The sequence below is a fragment of the Heterodontus francisci genome, chromosome 29 (assembly GCF_036365525.1).
Source record: "Heterodontus francisci isolate sHetFra1 chromosome 29, sHetFra1.hap1, whole genome shotgun sequence".
NCBI lineage: Eukaryota > Metazoa > Chordata > Chondrichthyes > Heterodontiformes > Heterodontidae > Heterodontus > Heterodontus francisci.
In genome coordinates this window covers 19,222,949-19,250,121 of record NC_090399.1, presented here as the reverse complement: position 1 = coordinate 19,250,121, position 27,173 = coordinate 19,222,949, and the positions used below count along the sequence as shown (strand labels likewise).

Here is a 27,173-nt window from a genome sequence, read left to right as displayed (position 1 = left end):
TTCAAGTACCTGTCCAGATGCCTCTTAAATGTCGCTACTGTTCCTGCCTCCACCACCTCCTCAGGCAGCTCACTCCAGATACCCACTATTCTTTGTGTGAAAAATTTACCCCTTTGATCAGATCAGAGTTTGGAGTGATGAGATGGATAGAAGAGGCTGGCAAGATTAGAAGGGTAGGAATGCAGGGCAGCGTAAGTGAAAATGGGGCAGTTGGGATTGCTGCTGGTTAGGAGGCAGTGACAAGCACCTCAAAAGGATGGGAAAGGAAGCAGTAGGGTCATTAAAGAGGCAGACGAGCCAAGGACGGTAGCAGGAAAGATGGAGTGTTTGAGAGTAGAGTACCTGAGGCATGATGACAGGAGGGGGTATAGGGAAGAGGTAAAAAGGGAGAAACGGGACAATAAAAATGATGGGATTGAGTGCAGAGCAGCAGCTAAAACACACAGTTATATTGATCTGGCATGTAACCACACTGCCTATGCTTAGAAATGCAAAGGCAATAGAGAGGAGACAACACATGCAAAATATGAGATTTTACCAGAGGTCTGGTAAAGTTGACATATGTTGGGTAAAATTAGCACCACACTGCTAGTTCTTGGCCTAGTCTCAGTGGGAGCGCTCTTGCCCGAGTGAAAAATTCAAGCCCCACTCCATAGACTTGAGCACAAAAATCTAGGCCGACACTCCCAGTGCAGAACGGGAAGCAATGTTGCAGCAGGGATGCCCTCTTTCAGATGAGGCATTAAGAATGAGGTTCTGCCTGCCCCCTCAGGTGGACATAAAAAAATTCCCACTGCACTATTCTGAAGTGGTGCAAGGGAAATCTCTGCAGTGCCCTAACCATTATTCATTCATTATGGCCGATGGGCTGTTCAGTACACACACAAGGTTGAACAAACCAAGAAGAATTGGTAATCAGCCCCCTGACAGTTAGATTTGGCTTCCAAGGATTTCACAGCTTTTCTCAAATTCCAAACTGTAAATACAGCTGGAACTTCAATTATTGAAAACCCTCTTTGACACCGTCAAAAAAAATATAAAGTCCCATCCATACAGGGATGCTTCATGGAACATCAGGCTGTACTCACACTTGGGAATGTGTGTAATACAGGATCCAGAACAAAAGATCCATAAAGCAGATCAGCTGAACCACTTCCAGCACATCGAAATATCAGAGAGGGGCACACGTCCATACCAACTGCCAACAACTTTCTACTTTTTTGGTAAAATCTAAATAAAATTAAGTTCATACTAAAAAACATTCACGTGTAAACCTCCAGAAAATAGATTTCATCAGATACAAGTTCAAGTATCTAAGCAGACAGGGGAGTTCCAGATTTCCTTGACCCTTTGTGTGAAGAAGTGTTTCCTGACATCACCCATGAGCAGTTTAGCTCTAATTTTAAGGTTAAGCCCCCTCTTTGTGGACTGTCCTACCAGAGGAAATAATTTCCATCTGTCCTGTTGAATCATTTCATCATCTTAGAATACCTTGATTAGATTTCCCCATAATCTATATTTGTGCAACAAGGACCAGCAGAGCACACAGATAAGGCAGCATCTGTGGAGAGAAACAGAGATGCTGTTTTGGGTCGATGGTCTGTCACCAGAACCCTTGGGACTGATGAAAGGCCAACAACTTTAAACATGAACTCAAAGTCTGTCTACTGACAGTTTCACCTGCTGATTGTTTAGTCACCATTTTGTGTTTTTATTTCAGATTTTCAGCATCTGGAGGGTTTTGCTTTCCTGAGAGAATGATTCTGTAACTCAAGCCCTGACCTGATCCATTTTAGTGGCAGTAAAGATCTTGGGTTTCAGAGGCAATGATGTAGACGTAGGCAAGCTTTGTGACTTAAGAGCGAGCACAGTCCTAGAAGGCATGATGTCAAAATGAACAAGCTTCAATCAGCTTCAAAACACTATCTCCTTCCCAAGTAATGTGCAGGACAGACTCCAAAAAAAAAATTACGTGAGGTCGAGGTCGTCAACTCTTCTTAAAAAGCAACTGGATAAATTCCTGGTCGGAAATATGATTCCAGGTTCCAGGGATAAGTTGAGGCTGGGATAGGAACATAGGAAATAGGAGCAGGATTAGGCCACTCGGCCACCTCAGGCCTGCTCCTCCATTGAACCACATCACGGCTAATCTATCTCAATGTCATTTTCCCCACATTACCCCCATATCCCCTGATATCTTTAAAATCTAGAAATCTATTGCTCTGTCTTGAACATACTCAATAACTGAGCCTCAAATCAAGATATTCCCAAAGGAGACAGCTGCTAGGGGAAGAATATTGCCCGGAGGCCTGAGTGAAAGAGGTTGGATAAATTCTGTATTTTTGCCTGCTTCCCATTGCAGATTAGGAGGGGTTGACTAGAAGAAGCATATTCCTACTGTAATGAAAAATTCTAAGGGGAGGACCCACCATCCATGGTTAACTAAAATAGTTAAGGAAAGCATCAAGTTGAAGGAAAAAGCACAATTGCGCAAAGATGAGTGGCAGGTCAGATGATTGGTCAGAATATCAAGAATGGCAGAGAATGACTAAAAGGTTAATCAGGAGAAAGAAATTAGAGCAAGAGGAAGCTAGATAGAAATGTAAAACAAATAGCAAGAGTTTCTACAGGTATTTAAAAAGGAAAAGAGTAAGTAAAGTGAGTGTTGATCTTCTGGAGAGTGAGAATGGGGAGTTAATAGCAGATAATAAGGAAATGGCAGAAGAAATGAATATTTTGCTTCTGTCTTCACAATAGAGGATACAAAAAACATTCCAGTAATAGCTGTAAATCAGGAGGTGGAAGAGAGAAACTTGGTGAAATTACAATCACCAGGGAAGCAGTACCAAGTAAACTGATGGAGCTGCAGCACTTACAAAAACTCAAGGTAATCGGGAATAGTCAGCATGACTTTGTGAAAGGGAAATCATGTTTCAACAATTTGTTGGAGTTCTTTGAAGGAGTAACATGCGCTGTGGATAAAGGGGAGCCCGTTGATGTACTGTACTTGGATGTTCAGAAGGCATTTGACAAGGTGCCACATTAAAGGTTACTGTGTAAAATAGGAGCATATGGTGTAGGGGGTAACATATTAGCATGGATAGAAGATTGGCTGGCTGACAGAAAACAGAGTATGCATAAATGGATGCTTTGATTGACAGGATGTGACTAGTGGAGTCTTGCAGGGGTCTGTGCTGGGGCCTCAACCTTTTACAATTTATATCAATGACTTAGATGAGGGGAGCGATGGCATGGTTTGCAGATGACACAAAGATAGGTAGGAACGTGTTGTGATGAGGACATAAGGAGGTTGTAGACAGATAGAGATTAGTTGAGTGAGTCGGCAAAAATCTGGCAGATGGAGTATAATATGGGAAATGTGAAGCTGCTCACTTCAGTATGGGCTAATGGAATACTATTCTTTATTAAAAGAGGAATTGAAAATAAAAGGATGTTATGCTTCAGTTATACAGGGCATTGGTGAGACCACATCTCAAATACTGTGTGCAATTTTGGTCTCCTTATTTAAGGAAGGATGTAAATGCATTGGAGGCAGTTCAGAGGAAGTTTACCAGATTAATACCTGGAATGAGTGGGTTGTCTTATGGAGGAAAGGTTGGACAAACTGGGCTTGTTTTCACTGGTGTTTAGAAGAGTGAGGGGAGACCTGATTGAAGTATACAAGATCCTGAAGGGTCCTGACAAGGTGGATGTGGAAAGGATGTTTCCTCTTGTGGGCGAGTCCAGAAGTAGTGGGCACTATTTTAAAATTAGGGGTCACCCTTTTAGGACAGAGATGAAGACATTTTTTTCTCTGAGGGTTGTGAGACTTTGGAACTCTCTGCCTCAGAAGGTGGTGGAGGTCACTGAATATTTTTAAGGCTGCGGTAGATTGATTCCCTTGCCTAAAAAGAACCTAAAGGTTATGGGGTGGGGGAAGATGGGTGTGTGGAATTTGAGTCACAAACACATCAGCCATGATCTTACGGAATGGTGCAGCAGGCTCGAGGGGCCGAATGGCCTACTTCTGCTCCTAATTTGTATGTTCAACAATACATTTGTGGAGATTAAATGAGCGAAGATTTGAGAGCAAGATCAGCAGATCGAATGTGAACGTGCCCTGTGCAAGCAGCACCCCAAAGGGCCAGCAGTTCATGCCTTGTACATTGCAGTTTGATGTTCACCGTTTCCCCCCGCCGCTTTAAAAAGAAAGCAAGCTGCAATTTAAAATATTGAGGAGCAAGTTTGCTGCAGCCCTAGGAACAGCCAGTTTTTATTAGGATTATAAATTACACTGTGTGACAGTACATGAAACTGGAGCCAGGTAAACAATGCAGCAGAGAGAGCTTTTCAACTAGTGACATTTCACAACAATTCTGGCCCATCACAAATGAGGTCACACACAATCACCAAAAGGATTTTGTTTCCCCCCCCACTCTTACCCCACCCCCCCTTGTTTGAGTTTCCTCCCTTCCCACCCCCCACTCCCATTTTTGAACATGAAAAGTTTATAAATAGTGATAGAATGGTACAAATGCTAATGGGCCTTTTGTATCCCCTACATTTCACACTGTGGAGCTGTTGTAATACTTTTGCTTTGAACTGAAGTTGACTAAGACTTATGGAAAACTGGTTATTCATATGTTCTGCCCTTGTAGCGTGCCCGTATCCCACCCCACTAACTTGCTTAAACAGATGGAGGAGGATGTCAATCGGTATGCAACTTTTAGGTGGCAAGCATGCATTTGAACACAACGGATCTAAAACCCACACCGAGTCTCTCATTGGCATATAGTTATATAAACAATTTGCTGCTATTTCTACCCTGGCACAGACCAAACATCCTGAAGCAGTGACTCAGATGCAGCAACCTCTCCTTACCTGCAACCTGAACAGTATGTCAACTCAATCAAGCAGCTTAGTTCCATAATGAACAAGCATTACATGAGGTGCTTTGATTATTGCAACAATACCTTAAAATAATCACTAAGCAATGATGACTGCAATAGTTGTGTTTTTAAGAAAAAGCATTAGGTGAGGAGCATGTACTGCATTTGTAACCTATGAATTCCATCTGCACTCTGAACTTTAGTCCAAAAGACCAAATGGAAAGTTACTCAAATCTTGGCTTGCTGATGCAGAAGTTTTAAGGTGTCATGTAATGTTGGCCAAGTTGGAAATATAATGAACTGCTCCATAATTCTAAGCAGTATGATGGAGGATATATAGGCATTTAACATCTCTCTTAGCCTTAAAAAAAAACAGCAGGCTACAGCTGTTTGGGAGCAGACATTCTTCGCACTGGCGTGCTGCTGGCCTGATAAAGGAGTGAAGGGGAACACAGATAAAGCAACATGCCAGAAAAAAAAAGCTCACACCAGCTTCCTCCAGCCAGCAGTTCCCCAGTGCCGCACTTGAGGAAGGCACTAGGAAACGGAAGGATAAACTCCTTGCCTCTCGAATACTGGACAATTCAGCAGAAAGTATTCCTAAATATACTTCGGATTCTGTCTGGAGAGCGGTGCAAAAGGTAGAAGGACAGCCTGAGCATTATCTCTATTCTTAAAGATAGAAACTCACCCTTGTTTCTTTTGGAATATTGTTCAGTGGGAGATTCATAAAAAAATGTGCACTCAGGGCACAAAACAAGTAATATTGCACAGCAACATACTATGCAGTTTGAGAGTTATTTAAAACCCTGTATTGTTTATTTTGAAAAGTCAATATAGCCGTGCCACAATTCCAAACTGCCACATAAAAAAGGGGAGCTGAACTCCCAAAGTGATGACTTGTTTCTACCTTTTGCATTACTGGCTTCCTGGGTTACTTGTTTCTGTGTAGTATTCACTTATTTAACCCCACTGAGTTGCCAAGATACTGAATTGAGAACTTACAAGGCACGTGTCACCCTTGAGGACTAGGACTTTCCCAACCATAGACAGTTTCCAACCAGTTTTCCCCCCCCACTACCCCACCCCCGGTTGTCCCATGATAGAAAGATGCACCTGCCGATTATATAAAATGTTTTTGTAATTATATATATTCCCCACCCCCCAGTAAGTCAAAAAGGAGTCAGTGGTATGGATTTCCTCAATTAACTAGGCTAACTTCATAAAGTTACACACCAGATGTACTTCCTAGTGTCATGAATCTCCTACTGAAAAGGGCTGAATTCTCAAGACAATGGGTCACTTTTCCTTGCAGCAGCCATTCAAGTTAGGCAAGGGGTCTTTACTGTAGCATCTTTTCTCCTGTGGGCCTGCTCTACAAAAATGCTCCTCGTCTCCCTCTTAACTATTCCAGATCATAAAGTGAGACTTCACAGTTCCTTAATAAAGGGAGCACAGGCCGTGCACACCTGTAAGCTACAATCTTCCCACCACCACCCAAAAAAAAACCTCCCAGTTTACTCAGGAATGTTACTTTTCAAAATCACTAGTTAGCAAGCTTATCCAGCTAAGTATTTACCAACAGCTGTACTTCCCTCCCTTTCAAGCAGTTTGGGCAAAACAGCAGACAAAACCAAAAAGGTGTGTGGGTGGGCAATAGAAAGAGAGATTGGTTCAACTTGGTGTTTCAAGAGCTTATCTGAAGAATTTCTCCCTAACTGCTTCTTCCAGATATCAGAAGACTCAAATGTTGTCCCTCCTTTTTTGCCCTCAAAAAGAAACTCTGACAGAGATGGAAAGATTTAGAACATGTCAGATTCTGGATAGGAACTGGACGATGCTTTAAATTCTTGTGGTATGGAAAATTCTAAGCCGCCAAATCTATACAACAGACTAGAGACACCCAATATCTCTCCGATTTGTGCATTTAGGTACAGGGACCTGTATTTTATGACAAAGCAGCTTTGAATGCTGGTTTGAGTGCCGGTGCTCCTTTGACTAGATGCAGGATTTGACGGCTTCAAAGGCCACATTTGGCAAGGATGCTCCTCAGCATTGACAATAGCTCAGAAAATGCTTCCCCACCCCCTCTTTCAGTTCACAGAACCTGTAACTAAATCACATTTTCCTGGTCGTCACGTATGACAAAAGGGAGGTGGGTAAACAATAACTGAGCTCTCCACTCAGCATTGCAAATCTGATGCCACAGCCTGCAAAAGGGAAGACCTACGTCAGGAGACAGAAGGTGACACTGTGGCAAAACCACCAGCACTTTTTTTTTAAAAAATGTGCTCATGTGATAAAAATGAGCACAAGCTGCTTTGCTCTTTTGTTTCATTTTATAATTTAAAAAAAAAAGAATCACAATTTCACCTCAGTGCCTGCCCATCCACCGCCTGCTCCAACAGCAGCAGCGTTTACAGGTGGAAAACTAGTGCTGGATTTGAAACTGTAACATTCAACTCTGAAAATCCTTGGTGATTATGTCTGTGCTTTGGTGATACTGACAACATAGAGCATTCAACAAGGGAGGAAGAAAAACCTCAACAAATCAAATTAAAAAAACACTTGCAGGATTTTTAAAAACTGGTACCAGGGGGCTGGGGTGGGTGGAGGAGAAAGCGAAAGAGGAAAAGAAAAAAAGACATATCGTTGTTCTGGAGTGTATTGCGTTGCTCAGCACTAAACTTGTGCCTCAACAGCGTGATGCCACAGAGTAAACAAAAACTAGTAATGGAAATGGTCATTTGTACCCATCTACCACTATTTAAAAACATTCACAACCGTTTCTTTTTGTAACATTGACAAGACAGAAGCTACAGGAGATCTGTCTGTATTACTTTTGAAATGCTCGACTTATCAAGTGGCCCTCTTACTCTAAACACCTCGTGTTCAAACCAATTCTAGTCATTATATGCTCTGTCCCTCAACAAAGAAAGCACCTGCCTTATAAGGGATTGGCATTTATTAAGTGGATCTACAAGGACTTACTAGTTACCAATAAGATGAATGCTTCATTATGGTAGAGAAATCTAGACCTCTCTCTTTTCTTAAAAAGGACTTGTTAGCCTCTTCCTTCCCCCCATTGCTTCCTCTCAGTTCAGCTTCACACTCAATCCAGTTATCGCTGCTGGAGTTGGCGCTTTTTTTTTTGCAAAACAACTCGTGTAGTCCACTGAAATCAGTAAAGTTTTGCCATATTTCTTTGAGACAGACAAATAAACCCCCTTTAGAGATGTAGATTTCTTCAGTTTTGAGAGGCTGCAGTTTCCAGCTGTTTGTTACAGTTTCTCATCCTGTGGCTTAATGCTCTGGGGTTTGATGGGCCCCGTTCGCACCGGCTTGGGGTTGCTCGAAGATTTCTCGTCCTTGTGCAATGGTGCGCTCTCTGCTTCCTGGTGCTCCTTGGCAGGGAGAGAGCTGGCATCACTGTTGCTGCGGGGGGTCACTCGTTCGAAGAACCTCTGCGTGCTCTGCAGCACCTCTGCTCGCTGCTTTGCCTGTAGGAAATTAGAAACAAAATCAGTTTATCGTGACAGCACGTGGTGTGGTCAGACACGCAGCATACTGACATTCCCATTTGAAACGAGGTCATCGTGAAGAAAGAAACTACTTTTCCCCAAATTACCTTTTAACAAAAAAAAGGTGAGGTAGGAAGTGATTAAAATCAGTTATCTCATCTCTTACTGGTGCACAGTTGTACAGGGACAAGCAGCCACTCAGTGCCTATCTTAAGTGATACAAGACCCTAGACAGCGAGTGTCTGCACGATATTTAGCTGTGAAAGGCAGCACAGCTAAGCCTAGCACTCTCCTCACCCAACATTTACATAAGCATATCGCTAGTCATCAAGATTGGGAATGTTACTGCGGCAGGCAATGCATTCATGTGTCCCAAGGGAGTCAGTCTGCATTTTTGATAAAACCAGCTCATACAGTCCAAACTAAACTGCCACAGTTTCACAAATATTACAAAACAAATAAAAATAAATATTTAAAATATTGAAATGATTCATTGTTTTCTTTCAAATTTAAAAAATAAACTTGAAGTACACTCATGGTGTGTGATAGCCATTTAAGAGTAGACCCCATTTTACCTGTAAAGACCCCAAGATAGGTTACAGCACAAGAGGCACTGCATTCAATGTGTAAAAAATATGCCTCCTTAAAAGCTTCCCTGACATCTCAGTGGTTTGAGGCAGTGCATGATCAGGTTAATAACCATGCAGAACACCAGGTGCCAAGTTTGATACCTGGTCTGTGTTGAGTCGGCCAGGAGCTCTGTCCCTTGGGGCTGCTGGAGTTCCTGCTCCTGACCCCAATCCAATGACATTTGCTAGAAAGTGCACGTATGTGGACATCAGGCGAAAACAGGCAGTAACGCCCCAACATTAAGAAAGCCTATTTGAACCACCTAAACAGAGGGCATACAGCAAGCTGGAACTGAACCCTCAGATAAATTACTCAACATTTAGGACGAGAAAAAAAAAGCAAAGCTCACACAATATTTCTATTTAATCTAACCCTTAAAGATAATTATTCAAAATTGCATAACATGAGTTTACTACATCGGATCAAACGAGAGAGAAATATGGGCAATATTCTTGACTGACTGACACCGTTCTTGGCTTCTTCCCTTCCCACACCACTCAGAGGTGGACTTCTGCTGCTAGAGGGAGGTGTGCATGTGTAGGACCCAGGCGATCGCGCCACCCTACCTGCTACAAACCCTGCCTCGCAGCAATGGCACTGTGAGGAGGTGGCTCAGCAAGGGCAGATCATGGGCACGAACCAATGACTTGCCACTTTGTGGTGACCCGTATGTTGGTCCTGATGCATTGTGCCGCCCAACCAAAACATACCACCTGCAAGTTAAGCCAATGCAATGTTTGGAGTTCGTGGCTGTAAAGCTCTTACTAGCATTTGTTTACAATGAAGAATACAATAGAATCAAAATTATACAGCATTTGTCCCATCACAACTTTCTCTGTTCTTGAAAGATTTTGTCCTATTCCCCATATGTTATTAAATTTCTTTTTCTTCAAAATATATTTACTTTTCTTTTTAAAACTATTATGGATGCCACTTCCACTGTTGTTTCTAGTAGGACAGTCCTAACCTTCCCCTTGACGCTTTTGGTAATGATCTTAAATTTATGCTGGTTACCAATTCATTGGCCAGTGAAAATTTTATCAAAATCTTTAGAACATCCAATCTTCTTTCTTTTAATTAGAAGAGTTCTAATCATCCCTCGTCTCAGCTTGTAACTAAAGCCCATCGATGCCCACTTGAAAAGTGGAGGAAATAAACCTGGCAGTGCATTTACAGATTGGATCCCATGAGGGCATTTTGCACTATTTAGCAAGAGAGTGAAGTGCTGGTAGCTACAGAACTGTCACAGGTGATCAATGTAATTTCAGTCAGAAGTGCACCCAGATATCTTACATTAGAACATATCGACTCCAGTTTAATTTTTTTTCTACAAAGTCCAGGCACTTCTACATTAAAATAATCTTTATGGCAACACTGCCAGCAGGTTGAATCACTCTCACCAAGGGGGCAGGTTGTGGGCGTATTGTGAGTAGCACATTTCAATGTTCCTCATCACCCACCCCCACCCCGTACCTTAGCATCTTCGTCAGTTTCCTTGGCAGCTTTGGGTAGAAGGAACCCATCGGTTGGTCCAGAGGGGACTCTGGTCGCCAGGAATGGGCAGGGTGGGAGATAGGCGTTCCGAGTCGCTTGGATTATGGGGTCGTGAAGTGGCACTGTGTAGCTTGCACCATGGTATGGTCGCGATCGCACCTTCGAGCTGCAGTAAGATGGCATCTGAGAGCAAAGCAGACATTTACCAGGCTTTGCTCCCATTCACTCTGGACTGCGACATTTCAAAAACTTGAAAGAGAAAATCTCTTACTAATTCTGCACCTCCAAAAATCACCTTAATCTTGAGATTCCAAGTGTATGGACAAGTCCAGGCTATGAGCAGGAGGGAATTTTACAGGACTTTCCTTTTTTTTTTAAAAAAAGAAACCCCACTGAATTATGGCAGAATTTTAACACATGACAAGGTTCAATTTTAAAATATTTGGGTGCCTTAAAAGTGGTACAAACCAGCAATTATTAATACATTGTGGGTGTGGGGAATTTCAAAGTGAAACACCCAGATTTACAATGATGCAAACGTGGAGAAAAGAGCCAATTCAACAGGATTTGAGCTGATGTGTCAGAGAGTCGCATCCTCTCGATCACCTCTTACCAGTACATGCACTGGCTCACTTTTATTTGCCCAGGTAAGGTCCCAGCCAATCCGTCCACAAATTGTAACACAGGATTCCCTTTAAAAGTTCAAGTCTTTCAGCTCTTTCTGGCCAGGCAGCTCTTTTTAAAATCTACCATATCCAAAAACAGCTTTATGCTGTAGTTGGATTCCCTGGACAGTTTCACAGGCATCTTCCAATTCAGCATGCAGGCAATCATTCTTCATAGCAACAGGTGGAGGCCATTCAGCTCCGAGCCTGCTCTGAAGTTCAGTTAGATTGTGGCTAATCTGTTCCTCAACACTGTTTACGCATCTTAGCTCCACATCCCCCGATACCCTAACCCAATAAAAATCTCCATGTTGAAAGTTCCAACTAATCCCCGGCATCCACAGCCTTTTTTGAGGTTTTTTTGGGGGGGCGGGGGAGCGGTGGTTAGCATTTTCCACATTTCTATTCCTTTTCCCCGATAAGGTGCTTCCCGATTGCTCTCCTATATTGAAGCTGTAATTTTAAAGATTACATCCTCTTACCCTTGATTCACCCACCAGAGGGAATGGTTTCTCTGCATCTACTCTATCAAATTAAACCTTCTAAACTCAAGGAAATAAAAGCTAAGATTATGGAACCTGCCCGTATGATGTAACCTTCTACAGTCATTTGGGGGATTCTGTGTGTCCAAGGCCAATATATCCTTCCTGAGGTTCACTGCCCAAAACTAAACGCAGTTCTCTGGATGGGGTCTGAGCAAGGCTCTATACTACTGAAGCACCACTTTATCCACTTTGTTATCTAGCCTCCTTGAGATAGCATCCAACATTCCATTAGGCTTTTTGATTACTTTGAACAATTTGTATTTGGACACCTAAAATCTCTCTGCTCCTTTACAGTTCTTAATTTCTCATAGAATGGTACAGCATAGGAAGCGTCCATTCAGCCTATCGTGACAGTGCTGGCTCTTTGGTACAACTATCCAATTAATCCCACACCCCTGCTCGTTTCCCATAGCCTTGTAATTTATTTCCTTCAAGTATTTATTCATTTCTCTTTTGAATGTTAGCACTGAATCTGATTCTAACATCCTTCTCGGGCAGTGCACAGTAACTTGCTGGGTTTAAAAAAAGTTTCCTCATGTTGCCAATCACCTTAAATCTGTATCCTTTGGTTACCCTTCTGCCACTGGAAACAGGTTCTCCTCATTTACCCTGGAAAAACAATTCATAATTTTGCACACCTCTACCAAATCTCCTCTTAATCAACTCTGTTTTAAGGAAAAGCCCAGTTTCTCCACATAACTGAAGCCCTTCATACTGGGTACCATTCTAGTAAACTCCTTCTGCCTCAAGACCTTGACATATTTCCTGAAGTGTGGAGCCCAGAACTAAACAATATTCTAGCAGAGTATCATTTAGAAAATATTCTGATTTTTCTACGTGGAGGCGCTCACTCTTGCCTACGTCAAACTGCATCGGATATCATGTTATCTATGCCCCAGTGCAACTTCCTGCTCCCATCTACACTACTTAACGTCCCTTCAGTTTTGAACCTGCAGACATCAGGTGGCAGGTCATTTGATCTTTGAAAGGCACCATGGCTGAGTCTGACCCTGCCCTAACCGAACTTCCACATGTGCAAAGCAGAACTTTGATAACTAACTTATTTCTGACTACTTCTCGTTCCCTCCATGGACCTCTGTCCATGGCTGAGGTGCACCATAGTCAACTTGTGTTATGCCAGACAACTCAAAGGATGTGAATTGAACTGTAGATGTTGTCAGGTCAGTTCCACTGCATTTATATGTCTATCAGGGAGCTGTAGTTCACACAATGTTAAAAAAAAAAAAATCAGGCAATTCACACCACTTCTAAATAAGCGGTTACTGGTTTCTGCAATGAGTTCTCTAAACTTGTCAATGTGATGATACAGGATGATTTAATGGGTTACTGACAAAGGATTCTGTTGACAAATTCACTCATGTATTATTAAAAAAAGCCCATAAAAAAAAAAAAAGAGGAAATTAATACAGCGTAGGAGGCCATTCAGCCTATTCGGTCTGTGCCAGTTCTTTTTTTTAAAAAAAAAAGTCTTTTACAGCACGGAAGGAGCCATTCAGCCCATTGAGTCTATCCAGGCTCTCCAGAGAGCAATCTAGTTAGTTCCATTCCCCCGCTCTATCCCCATAGCTCTGCAAGTTTATTTCCTTCAAGTGCCCATCCAATTCCTGCTCTTTGCCCAAAGCCTAGCAGATTTTCCCCTTCAAGTAATCAATTTGCCTTTTCAAAGTTACGACTGAATCTGCTTCCACCACCCTTTCAGTCACTGCCTTCAGGTGCAATTGCCATGCTTGTGGCATTTTCTCAGGCTGTGTGCACTAAATGGGTAACCCCTGGAATGAACAGATCACAGACCAGTCAGCAGAATTCCAGCAATATGCAAGTAGGCTGGTGTGAAGTATCAGTGGTGAAAAGCTTTGTGGTAATGAAATATGATCAATTTCATGTATAGTTTTCCAATGGAATTGAGTTCAGGACCAATCTGCCAAGCGCGAACCAACTTCAGGGAAAACAAAAGGAGAGTCACAGCAGTCATAAGAACTCGAGGATGCCAAGTGAAGTTGTAATGCAACCCACTACTGCTGAATAGCCTGAACTGCCAAAGATCACATCCGAAGAATGGTCACTTTGCAGGAGGTACTGCAGGGTAACCAAAATCCATGAAACTTAACTCCAATGAAGGGTTGCGTTTTGAGATGGAAAAAGGGAAAAATAAAAACAGTAGCGTTCTACTTCAAAAATGCACCCTCCCCCCTCCTCTCCCCCACCTCCCAATGAAAAACACCACAACGTAAATGTTAGCAAATCTGAATTGTAAATGCATTTGGTAAGCGTCTGCATCCAGACTATAGCACCTTTAATAACTAACCCTTCAATTAAGAGTTGCATTAGAAATGTACTCTTATAAATAACCAAGGTGTATGTGAGATCCCCAGCCATGTAGAGAATTGCCGACTCAAGCAGAAGATCTTCCTGATAATGAGCTGCGTCACTGCCTTGCTCGGACTGCCAGGCATGACAATTACCAGAAGTGAAGCTGGACAAAAGCACGAGAAACATAAAACACTGGCTACTCAATGGGATCAGAACCCATTATCTGATTAGCAAGGGGTGCGGAAACGCAGACAGCTGCTCTGGAGCAGCCTGCAAGCTTCCTATCTTTGCAGTTGAAAGTGGCAGCGTCTGGTATTTGAATAGGTTTTTCAAGAGTACAAGTGCTGAACATCGCTTTCTGCAATCACTGTACATTTTGCACGATGTCTATGGCAGAGTGCACATAAGAACATAAGGAACAGGAGGAGTAGGCTATTTAGCCCCTTGAGCTTGCTCCACCATTCAATAGCATAGCTGATTTGATGGTGGTCTTAACTCCACTTTCCTGCCAGCCTCCCACAACCCTTTACTTCCTTGTAGATCAAAAATCTGTCCAACTCAACCTTGAATATATTCAAAGACCCTGCCTCCATTGTTCTCTGCAGAACTCCTTAGATTAACGACATTGGGTTAGTTTATTTAGCTGTGCACAAGCCAGGAGGAATGCAAAATAAAGCCTGAAGTCTGCTCTTGTATAAATTAATTAGTGGTCCTATTGTCTGGGGGATGCTGTATCTGGAAGTGGAGAAAGAGGGCTGTACATGTAGAGAAGTGAAACCACTACCACGCACAAACATAGCTACGGCCACACCATAAAAGGTCAGTGTGGTTCAGGCAGACAGTGACTGCTGATTTACCATCATCTGAATTCAACAGTGTTTGCATTTGACACCGAGTATTTACTCACCTGGAGGAATGCACTCAGAGTTCATGGCTTATTGTTATTGAAAAGCCAAGGTGAAAGCAGTAGACCCACAGTTGAGAGTACGCCAAATTTGAAGATAATGTAAACCAAGTAGTCATGGTTAAGTTACGCAAAAATTGGCCTTCAAAAGGCTGTAGCCCATAGCAAGAAGACTCGGAAGTTTCAAAGTTGACAGATCCTGGTATAGAATGAGTTGAGTACAAGATGTCGCAATGAGTCTATGGAGGTAATTTTAACCGGGCGGGAATTCCACGAGTTTGGGTGGAACGCTGGGTTTTACACTCCTGCCTGATATTATACGGAGTGTAAGTGTCCAAGGTGCGCACTGTAACTTAAGCAGGAACATGTGCCAAAAAAAACCTTACCTGCTGTGACACGTTCCCTCGGAAACACGGCAAGGGATTGATGCCACATTGGTTTGGTCCAGGAGACTTTCCCCTGGGACTTGTCGCTCCAGGCCTGGAAAAATACATAAAAAGGAAAAGGTTACCCAATGCGTTTGCACCTATACTGCCCCTCCTTACCTGATTTTCCGGCTTTCACCACACTACAATGATCTAAACCCCACGTGTGTGAAAAGGAAAAGCTGCCCCCTAAAGTTCAGGTCTGATGTCAGGATGCACATGACAGAGCAATTAATAGTTGGAATGGTTTACTGGGTAGGGTAATAGAGGTTAAAAAAACTCTGGAATCACTCAAAGTGGGACAATGCGGATTTGGTGGGACAGCAGCTTTTTATGGAGGGATGAACCGACTGAGCCAAATTACCTCCCTCTCCATACTTATCTTTAAGTTCAAATTGCAAAGGCAGTGCCAGGATGTGGACTGGAAACTTGGAAAGAGCTTTGTTCACTCTTTATTTTAAAAAAAAGCCAAATTTCCCAGCCTTTTCTCCTCTTCTGCTGACAGTAATTACACTAGGAGGAGACGATCCTGTGAGGAATGCCAGCTTTCCGGTCCCTCATGCCAGCCACTGTGAGAGTCGAGCTGGTGTGTCCGCACGTTACTGGATTGTGTGTGGTTTCACAGCAGAGACAGATCTTGCCTGCACTGAATGCCTGACTTTTCGATGTAACTGGCAGTAAGTAAGCAATGCTGGGTGTAGGTTGAAAATCTACCTCTTGTCTTTTCTCTAGCGCAGGTCACTGGATTTTCAGAAAGTAGAAGCAGGTACCTCAGGTGATTCTCCTCCTCTACCCTCCTACCTCCCCCAAAACCTGGGGGCTTCAGTCTGTGTAGTACAGTATAGTACTGCCATCACTGCAGACTGGATTAAATATTAATTCCTCTACAGTTTTGAGGATTACTTCAAAAGCTCAAATAAAATTAAGTTTAGCATCAGGATAAAAACAGAAATAAATGGTGGTCTAGCATGAATACTGAAATCTAAATGAGGTCACTCCAACTTCTCACCTGAACAATGCAGGCGATGGGACAGCGTAACCAAGTGCACCAGGAGACGGATTCATTTTCCTATCCAAGTGAAATATCTTAGGATCCACTGGGTTAACCTGCATTAAAAGGAGAGGTTAGGTTAATATATATTGTAACTATGGTACAAGGTTGCAAACTATTTAAAATCTGAAGCACTTAAAAGACATTAAAATGCTTGATTTCATTTTACCTCCCTTCCTAGAGCAGGAGCAGCGGTGTGAAAGCTGGAGTGAAGGACTCTTCGGGGGGGCCCTGGAGGGACGGTTTGCGCCTGCGAATGATGCAGGGACTGTGGAAGTTGAACCAGGGGCTGTTGCATGGACCCAAAGCCAGGGACAGATAACTGGGAGCCCAACATTGGGACCAACATCTGTCAAGAAAAACATTCCAAAATTAGCACAAGAATGAAGGCTATAGTCTCAAAGTAAACATTAAAAACTCAAGGGTTGTTCAAGAAATAGGATCCCATCTTAAAGCCTTGAAAAATTCTGGTTAGTTAACAACTGTCTGATTTACAGTCCACTGATTTGTTTTCAAACCTATAATAGCAAACCTGAGCATATACAACTTTACAATCAAATATATGTGCTATATTCACACATACAATTCACACAAATGCACTGCAAGATTAAAGTCCATACTCTGGACTGACTTCTCCAGTGCAATGGAGGAGCGTTGCACCGTTTGGATGGCAGTCCTTCAGAAAGGAGATTTTAACCAAGGCCCGCACCTGCCTCTACAGGTGGTCAGTTCCCAGGGCATTGTTCAAAGAAGGGGTGGGGAGACTTGCTGGGCTCTCCTGGCTAATGTCAATCATGGCTCAGTTGGCAGCACTCCCACATCAGTCAGGAGATCATGGGGTCAAGTCCGACTCCAGGACTTGAGCACAATAATCAAGGCCAATACTCCAGTACAATACTGAGGGAGTGCTGCACTGTCAGAGGTGCCATCTTTCAGATGAAATGTTAAGCCTGGTCACCATTTGCCCTCTCAGGTGGATGCAAAAGATCCCATGGCACTATTTCAAAGAAAAGCAGGGGAGTTCTCCTCAGTGTCCTGGCCAATTTTTATCCCTCAATCAACATCACAGAAAGAGATTATCTGATCATTACCACATTGCTGTTTGTGGGAGCTTGCAGTGTGCAAACTGGCTGCTACGTTTCCTACATTACAACAGAGACTAGGCTTCAAAAAGTATTTCACTGGCTGTAAAGCACCTGTGGTCGTGAAAGGTGCTTATAAATGCAAGTTTTTCTTTCTTTCAATGAGTTTTCCTCAACGGACACTGCTTAAAAAAAACAGGAACTGCTTACGCCCCTCATTGCTGTTGTAGATCAGTCCTGATGTAGAAGGGCTGTGCATTTGCCTCAGTCATTGCACTTCATAAATAAATTACATCACGTGCTTTTAAGATGTCGGCATGACAAAGATGCTACTTCTCACATCTACTTACTTCAGATATCAAATCAATTTGATCTACAATAATCTTGAAGGATTTAAAATTTGGGGAGAATTGACAGTTCTCTGCAGCAAAGAGAAAGAATCCAGAAGGCTGCGTTGCCTGCCTGGTGCCAGGGTTTGGGACATCTGCTCAGGGCTGGAGAGGAACGATCCAGCCGTCGCAGTCCATGTAGGTACCAACGACATAGGCAGGGCAAGGAAACAGGTTCTGCACAGCCAATATGAGGAGCGAGGCACCAAAGAAGCAGAACCTCAAAGGTAATAATCTTTGGATCTTTTGAATCTTCAAAAAGTATTTCACTGGCTGTAAAGCACCTGTGGTCGTGAAAGGTGCTTATAAATGCAAGTTTTTCTTTCTTTCAATGAGTTTTCCTCAACGGACACTGCTTAAAAAAAACAGGAACTGCTTACGCCCCTCATTGCTGTTGTAGATCAGTCCTGATGTAGAAGGGCTGTGCATTTGCCTGATTATTACCTGAGCCACGTGCAATTGGAATATGACCAATAAGATTAGATAAATGAATGCGTGGCTCAAAGACTGGTGCGATAGAAGTGGGTTCCAGTTCATGGAGCACTGGCACCAGTACTGGAGAAAGTGGGGGCTGTATCGTTGGGACCGTCCACACCTGAAATGTGCTGGAACCAGTGTTCAAACAAACCACGTAACTAGAAAGTAGAGAGGGTTTTAAACTAAATAGCGGGGGGCAACGGATCAAATTTGGGAAAATATGGCAAATCAAAGAGTACAGACATGGCAAGAGAGAAAGGTATTAATATGGGAAATGATAAATAGACCATTGCAGGAAAGGACAGAGTGTACATATTTAAGAGTAAATCAACAGATAAGGCGAGAGGTTACAAATATAATAGAAAGGACAAAACTAAAGGATCTGTATCTACAAGCATATAGCATTCGAAACAAAACAGCTGAACTGATAGCACAAATAGAAATAAATAAGTACATTCCGATAGCCATTACAGAGACATGGCTGCAGGATGACAGATTGGGACCTGAATATTGAAGGGTATATGGCATTTAGGAAGTACAGGAAACTAGGAAAATGTGGAGGGGTGGCTCTGTTAATTAATGATGGTATGAATAGAGAGGGATGACCCAAGTTCAGGAAACCAGGATGTAGAAGCAGTTTGGGTTGAGATGAGAAATGATAAAAGCAAGAAGTCACTTATAGGAGTGGTGTCCAGGCCCCGAACAGTAACATGTAGGATGGGGTATAAAGGAAGGAATAATGGGAGCTAGTCAGAAAGGTAAGCAATAATCAAGGGGAATTTTAATCTCCATATAGACTCGAAAAATTAGATGGGCAAAAGTAGCCTAGATAAGATGAGGATTTCAAAATGTTTTCGGGATAGTTTCTTAGAACATTATGTTCTGGAGCCAGAGAACTATACTAGACCTGATATTGTGCACCGGAGACGGGGATTAATTAATGACCTCATAGTAAGGGTGCCTCGAGGTAGCAGTGACCATAATATGATTAATTTTTACATTCAATTTGAGAGGAGAAGAATGGGTCCAAGACTAATATTTTAGTAGTGTTATAGGCCCAACCACCTTCAACTGCTTAATCAATGACCCTCCTTCAATCATAAGGTCAGAAGTGGGGATGTTTGCTGATGATTGCACAATGTTCAGCACCATTCGTGACTCCTCGGATACTGAAGCAGTCGATGTAGAAATGCAGCAAGACCTGGACAATATCCAGGCTTGGGTTAAGTGGCAAGTAACATTCTCGCCACACAACTGGCGGGCAATGACCAACCAGATAATCTAACCTTGACATTATGATCGCCAAATCCCCCACTAACATCGTCCTGGGGAGGGTTACCATTGACCAGAAACTGAACTGAAGTAGCCATATAAATACCATGGCTACAAGAGCAGGTCAGAGGCTACGAAACCTGTGGCGAGTAACTCATCTCCTGACTCTCCAAAGCCTGTCCACCATCTACAAGGCACAAGTCAGGAGCGTCATGGAATACTCTTCACTTGCCTGGATGGGTGCAGCTCCAACAACACTCAAGAAGCTCGACACCATCCAGGACAAAGCAGCCCACTTCATCGACACCCCATCCACAAACATTCACTCCCTCCACCACTGACGCACAGTGGCAGCAGTGTGTACCATCTACAAGATGCACTGCAGCAATGCACCAAGGCTTCTTCGACAGCGCCTTCCAAGCCCACAACCTCTAACACCTACAAGGATAAGGGCAGCAAATACATGGGAACACCACCACCTGCAAGTTCCCCTCCAAGCCACACACCATCCTGACTTGGAACTACATTGCCACTCCTTTACTGTCGCTGGGTCAAAATCCTGGAACTCCCTTCCTAACAGCACTGTGGGTGTACCTACCCCATATGGACTGCAGCGGTTCAAGAAGGCAGCTCACCACCACCTTCAAGGGCAATTAGGGATGGGCAATAAATGCTGGTCGAGCCAGGAACGAATAAATAAAGGGCAATTATGAGGGTATGAAAGCAGAGCCAGCTAAAGTGAACTGGCAACTTAGGTTGAGGGATAAGTCAATAGAGATGCAGAGGCAGACATTTAAGGAGATATTTCAGAATACACAGAATAAATACATCCCAGCGTGAAAGAAAAATTCCAAGGGGAAGACCCACCATCTGTGGTTAACTAAAAAAAGTTAAAGAAAAATCATAATTACACAAAGATGGGTGGCAAGTCAGAAGATTAGACAGAATATAAAAAACAGCAAAGAATGACAAAGATTAATAAGGAGGGGAAAATTTAGAGTACGAGAGAAAACTAGCTAGTAATATAAAGACAGCAAAAGTGTTAATTTTTTAAAATATCTATAAAAAAAGTGCTGCTCCTACAGAATGAGTGTCTCGGGAATAAACAATGGTTAGTAAGGAGATGGCACATGAATTGAAGAGTTATTTTGCATGGTCTTCACTACAGAGGATACACATAACATCCCAAAATTAGCTGCAAGTCAAGAAATGGAAGGGAGGGAGGAACTCAAGAAAATTATAAATCACCAGCGAAGTGGTATTGAGCAAATTGTTGGAGCTGTGGGCTGACAAGTTCCCGGGCCCTAATGGACTTCATCCGAGGGTCTTAAAAGTAGTAGCTGGTGAAATAATTGATGCGTTGGTTTTAATTTTCCAAAATTTCCTAGATTTGGGGAAGGTTCCATTAGATTTTAAAATAGCAAATGTAACTCCTTTATTCAAAAAGGGAGGGAGACAGAAAGCAGGAAACTACAGGCCAGTTAGTTTAACATCTGTCATAGGGAAGATGCTTGAAGCTATTAATAAAGACGTTGTAGCAAAACACTTAGAAAAGTTTAAGGTAATCGGCAGAGTCAACATGGTTTTGTGAAAGGGAAATCATGTTTAACAAATTTATTGCAGTTCTTTGAGGAAGTAACATGTGCTGTGGATAAAGGGGAACCAGTGGATGTACTGTACTTAGACTTCCAGAAGGCATTTGATAAGGTGCCACATCAAAAGTTATTGAGGAAAATAAAAGCTCGTGGTGTAGGGGGTAACATTTTGACATGGATTAAAGATTGGCTAGCTAACAGGAAACAGAAGGTAGAAATGGGTAATTTTCTGGTTGGCAAGATGTGACGAGTAGTATGCCACAGGGATCAGTGCTGAGGGCTCAACTTTTTACAATTTATATAAATGACTTGGATGAAGTGACCGAAAGTATGGTTGCTAAATTTGCTGATGACAAAGATAGGTAGGAAAGGAAGTTGTGAACAGGATGTAAGGAGGCCACAAAGGAATATGGATAGGTTAAGTGAGTAGGCAAAGATCTGGCAAATGGAGTATAGTGTGGGAAAATGTGAAATGTGCAAGGGGTCACTATTGATAAATAAGGGGTCCCCCATTTAAGACAGAGATGCGGAGAATAGGTATGTGAAGACAAAAAGATTGAAGACAAATGTAGGTCCCTTACAGTCAGAAACAGGGTAATTTATTATGGAGAACAAAGAAATGGCTGACTAACTAAATGCATACTTTGGTTCTGTCTTCACAAAGGAGGACACAAATATCATACCAGAAATGTTGGGGGACACAGGGCTTAGAGAGAGGAACTGAAGGAAATCAGCATTAGTAGAGAAATGATGTTGGGGAAACTGATGGGATTGAAGGCCAATAAATCCCCAGGGTCTGATGGTATGCATCCCAGAGTACTTAAGTGGCCCTAGAAATAGTGGATGCATTGGTGGTCATCTTTGAAGATTCTATAGGCTCTGGAACAGTTCCTACAGATTGGAGGGTAGCTAATGTAACCCCACTATTTAAAAAGGGAGGTAGAGAGAAAGCAGGGAACAACAGACCAGTCAGCCTGACGTCAGTAGTGGGGAAAATTCTAGAGTCCATTATCACGGATTTTATAGCAGAGCACTTAGAGAACAGTGGCAGAATTGGGCAGAGTCAGCATGGATTTACGAAAGGGAAATCATGCTTGACAAATCTACTAGAGTTCTTTGAGGATGTAACTAGTAGAGTTGATGAGGGGGAGCCAGTGGATGTGGCTTATTTGGACTTTCAGAAGGCTTCTGGCAAAGTCCCACATAAGAGATTAGCATGTAAAATTAAAGCGCATGGGATTGGGGGGGGGGGGGGTAGTGTATTGCAATGGATAGAAAACTGGTTGGCAGACAGGAAACAAAGAGTAGGAATAAATGGGCCTTTTTTCGAATGGCAGTCAGTGACTAGTGGTGTACCGCAGGGATCAGTGCTAGGACTCCAGCTATTCACAATATACATTAATGATTAAGATGAGGGAACTAAATGTAATATCTCCAAATTTGCAGATGACACAAAACTAGGTGGGAGGGCGAGTTGTGAGGGGGATGCAGAGAGGCTTCTGGGTGATTTGGATAAGTTGAGCGAGTGGGCTAATGCATGGTAGATGCAGTATAATGTGGATAAATGTGAGGTTATCCACTTTGGTAGCAAAAACAGGAAGGCAGATTATCTGAAGGGCTATAAATAGAGTGGGGCTTATGCAGTGAGACCTGGGTGTTCTCGTACACCAGTTGCTGAAGGTAAGCATGCAGGTGCAACAGGCGGTAAAAAAGGCAAATGGTATGTTGGCCTTCATAGTGAGAGGATTAGAGTACAGAAGCAGGGATATCTTGCTGTAATTATACAGGGTCTTGGGTGAGGCTACACCCGGAAATGTGTGCGCAGTTTTGGTCTCCTTATCTGAGGAAGGATGTTCTTGCTATAGAGGGAGTGCAGCGAATGTTTACCAGACTGATTCCTGGGATGGCAGGACTGACGTATGAGGAGATATTGAGTTGGTTAAGATAATATTCGCTGGAGTTCAGAAGAGTGAGGGGGGATCTCATAGAAACTTAGAAAATTCTAACAAGACCTGACAGGGTAGATGCAGAAAGGATGTTCCTGATGATGGGGGAGTCCAGAACCAGGGAGCATAGTCTAAGGATACGGGGTGAACCTTTCAGGACTGAGGAGGAGAAATTTCTTCACCCAGAGAGTGATGAGCCTGTGGAATTTGCTACCAGAGAAAACAGTTGAGGCCAAAACATTGTATGTTTTCAAGAAGGAGTTAGATATAGCTCTTGGGTCTAAAGGGATCAAAGGGTATGGGGCGAAAGCAGGAACAGGTTATTGAGTTGGATGATCAGCCATGATCATAATGAATGGCGGAGCAGGTTTGAAGCGCCAAATGGCCTACTCCTGCTCCTATTTTCTATGTATAGTTCTATTTATGTTTCTGTTTTCTCAGAGGGTCATGAGTTGTTGGAATTCTCTTCCTCAAAAGGCAGTGGAAGCAGAGTCTTGGAATATTTTCAAGCCAGAGGTAGACAGATTCTTGATAAGCAAGGGGGTGAAAAAGTTAGATGGTTGGCAGGAATGTGGAGTAATCTGTTCAGCCATGAACTTATTTGAATGGTGGAGCAGGCTCAATGGCTGAGTGGCCTACTCCTGCTCCTAGTTTTTATGTTCGCATGTTCACAAGTTTAATAGAATCATAGAATGGTTACAGCACAAAAGGTGGCCACTCTGCCTATCATGTCTGTGTTGGCTTTCTGCAAGAACTACTCAGCTAGTTCCCTGCCTTTTCCCCATAGCCCTGCAAATATTTTCCCGTCTGGTTCTCATCCAATTTCCACATGAGACATGATTGAATCTACTTCCAAACCATTCGCTGTGTAAAAAAAGTTTTCCTCTTGTCGCCTCTTGTTACTTCACCAATCCCCTTAAAATCAGTGTCCTCTGGTTCTCGACTCTTCCGCCAATGGGAACAGTTTCTCTTTCTACACTTCTCACGATTTGAACACCTCTATCAAATCTCCTCTCAACCCTCTTTTCTCCAAGAGAAGGAACCCCAGCTTCTCTAAGCTATCCACGTAACTCAAGTCTCTGATCCCTGGAACCCTTCACGTGTATCTTGTCTGCACCCTCTTCAAAGCCTTCACATCATTCCTGAAGTATGGTGCCCAGAATTTAACAATACTTCAGTTGAGGCCGAACAAGTGTTTTGTAAAATGTTTTCCGTACTTTCCTTGCTTTTGTACTCTATGCCTCTATTTCTAAATACATGTGAATGGCTTCTCACCCCCACACCAACCTTCACCAGCAAATAGTATCAATAAAACTCAATTTAGAGGATTACCTGATGGAGAGGGCCACTGGACATCGGCGCTGCTGCAAAGTAGTTGCTCTGACTGGGCTGCTGCAACGGAGAGGAATAGAAGTCCGATGGCTGGGCCATGCCTTGCCTCATCTGTCCGAAAGGTCAGTCATGTTAGCATTCAACACAAGTTATCTGGATACATCAGAGTAATTCCTGTATAATGCTACTTATGCTGGTAAGCGTATACAGTTAACCAAACTTGTATATACAGGACAATATTACCCACTCCAGGTACTTCTGCAAAGAATGAGCTGCACTTTCAGATGTCTGTGGTTGGGGAGAGAGGGTAAAAAAAAAAAAAAGAGGCTGCACTGACAGATTGTTCTTTTTGGAATGGTAGCATTCAACCTTCCCAATGGCTCAGTGGGTAAATACACAAGAGTTATAAGAATTGTAAGAGGTAATTTAAACTAACTTGTCAGGCAGGAAACTCACGGGATCAGATGGAATGCCGATTTTACACCCTGCCCAATATTATGTCCATTGACTTTAATTACCTGAATATAGACTGCAACAGTGTAAAGGGCAGAGAGGGGGAAAGATTCTGAAGTATGTTCAGGAGAATTTTCTTGATCAATGTTTCCAGTGTAACGAGGAAGGAAGCATTGCTGGGAAATATTTAGGGGATAGTGACCATAGCATAAAAAGTTTAGGTTAGCTATGGAAAAAAAAACAAGGAGCTATCCAGAGTAAAAGTACTCGAAGAGACAATTTCTGTGGGCAACAACAAATTTGTTCCAGGTAAGTTGGAATCAAAGATTGGCAGGCAAAACTGTAATAGAATAGGCTGCCTTTAAAAGAGATAGCTGTGGTACAGTCGAGGTTCATTCCCACAAGGAGTAAAGGGAGGACAAACAAAGCCACAGCTGCCTGGATGATGAAAGAGATAGAGAGCAAGGTGGAGCAGAAAAGGGTGCATATGACAGATGTCAGGTTGACAATACAAGAGAGAAGCAGGCTGTCACAAAAACATGCTATGTTGAATGATGTTTGGAGAATCCCAAATCGAACCCCCTACCATTCGGTTAGTGAACACCGAAACGTTAAGGAGATTAGACACTGCACTCTACTATTTAAATACAGAACAGAGAGGAGACCTAAGGAGGCTGCTCACAGTGCAGGGACAAATCCAGGGTGCACAACCTTAGCCTGACACAATGTGGATGTAGGAGACCCTTTCTATAAAGCAAAATCCCAACTGCCCACATCCCAGGATGCTGACTCAGGTTCGGGAAGAAATTCAGTACATGCTGGAGCACAAGCCAATTGAGCCCAGTCAGAACAGCTGGAGCTCCCCAGTTGTGCTTGTGCCCAAGCCCAATGGCTCAACAAGGCTCTGCCTTGATTACAGGAAGATTAATGCGGTGACCAGTGCTGACTCCTATCTAATTTCTTGCCTGGCAGACTATCGATAGAGTTGGAAACACCACCTAAATAACAAAAACAGACTTGCTAAAAAGGATACTGGCAGGTTCCCTTAACCACCCGAGCTAAAGAAATCTTGGCTTTTCTCACCTCAGTCAGCTTTTTCCAGTGCAGGGTGATGACATTTGGATTCAGAAATGCCCCAGCCACCTTCCAAAGGCTGATGAACAGGTAGTGGCTGACCTAAACAGTGTAGTGTACCTGAATGATCTGATAGTGTACAGTGATGCCTTGGTGGAGAGTGGGGGGGGGGGGTGGGTGGCGGCAGGGGAAATCACCTAGACCAGTTGGAAGCTCTCTTCCATAGTGGTGAATTTTGCAAAGAGCAAGTTCACTAAAGCTCAGGTAACCTACCTGGGACACGTTGTGGGTCAAGGGCAGATGCTGCCCAAAGCAGCGAAGGTACAGGTGTTGAAGGATTTTCCCGGCCCCGTAACCAAACTGAAAATAATGTCATTTTTGGTGATGTGTGGGTTTCACCGAAAGTTCGTTCCAAACTTCAGACTATAGCTGCCTCACTGACAAATGTTTTACAGAGCAAAGGCAGTGTGGTCAGGGAGGTGCCAAACAGCTTTCGAGAGGCTGAAAGCCATCTTAACCAACAAGCTGGTGCTGGCAGCTCTAAAATTTAACAAATCATTTAAAAGTAGCAGTCGATGCTAGCGACCTAGGGGTAGGTGCAGTCCTGCTCCAAGATGTAGAGTCAGACATCGCAAGTCCAGTTGGGCATTTCTTTAAAAAATTAAACAGACATCAAAACAGATACTCTGTGATGGAAACTCTGGGATTGTTACTGGCTCTCAAGCACTTTGAAGCATATGTCTGAAATAGATATAGAGACCCCCAGACTCAAAATCCAGAATGCAAGACTATTTCAACAGAGTCTGCATTTGCAACCTTACCACCTAAGGAGTACCCACATTGCAGGGAAAAACAATGTGATAGCTGATGCCTTATCCAGAGTCTAACTCAGCACAGAATCATCCTGGATGAAAACTAAACCAGAACATAGCTATGGCAGTGCAAGATTGATAAGTGAGTGTTTGAGGATGAATGCATGTGTACAGCATTTTTTTTATTTATTTACAATCTTATGAAATGCTCCAGTTGTCACATTTCATTTTGCATGGTGTGGAGGCGTCACAAAAACATGCTTACGTCGAATGAGAATTTTTAATC

The 27,173-nt window shown here is 42.9% G+C and overlaps 1 protein-coding gene across 10 annotated transcripts in view; it reads right to left on the bottom strand.

Moving 5' to 3' along the window:
• Positions 1–4,482: 4,482 nt before the first annotated feature.
• Positions 4,483–27,173, bottom strand: part of LOC137346170 (protein PRRC2A-like) — a 186,222-nt gene continuing 163,531 nt past the window's right edge. For 8 of the 10 annotated variants that reach the window (XM_068009536.1, XM_068009542.1, XM_068009543.1 and 5 more), the window contains 6 exons: positions 24,549–24,659; positions 16,625–16,804; positions 16,414–16,511; positions 15,366–15,459; positions 10,514–10,717; positions 4,483–8,389 (listed from right to left, as the gene is read on the bottom strand). In XM_068009536.1, the coding sequence (XP_067865637.1) occupies positions 8,171–8,389; positions 10,514–10,717; positions 15,366–15,459; positions 16,414–16,511; positions 16,625–16,804; positions 24,549–24,659 (906 nt within the window). In that variant the 3' untranslated portion in view covers positions 4,483–8,170. The remainder of the gene's footprint in view (positions 8,390–10,513; positions 10,718–15,365; positions 15,460–16,413; positions 16,512–16,624; positions 16,805–24,548; positions 24,660–27,173) is intronic. The other 2 variants (XM_068009544.1, XM_068009545.1) reach the window with 1 other exon arrangement.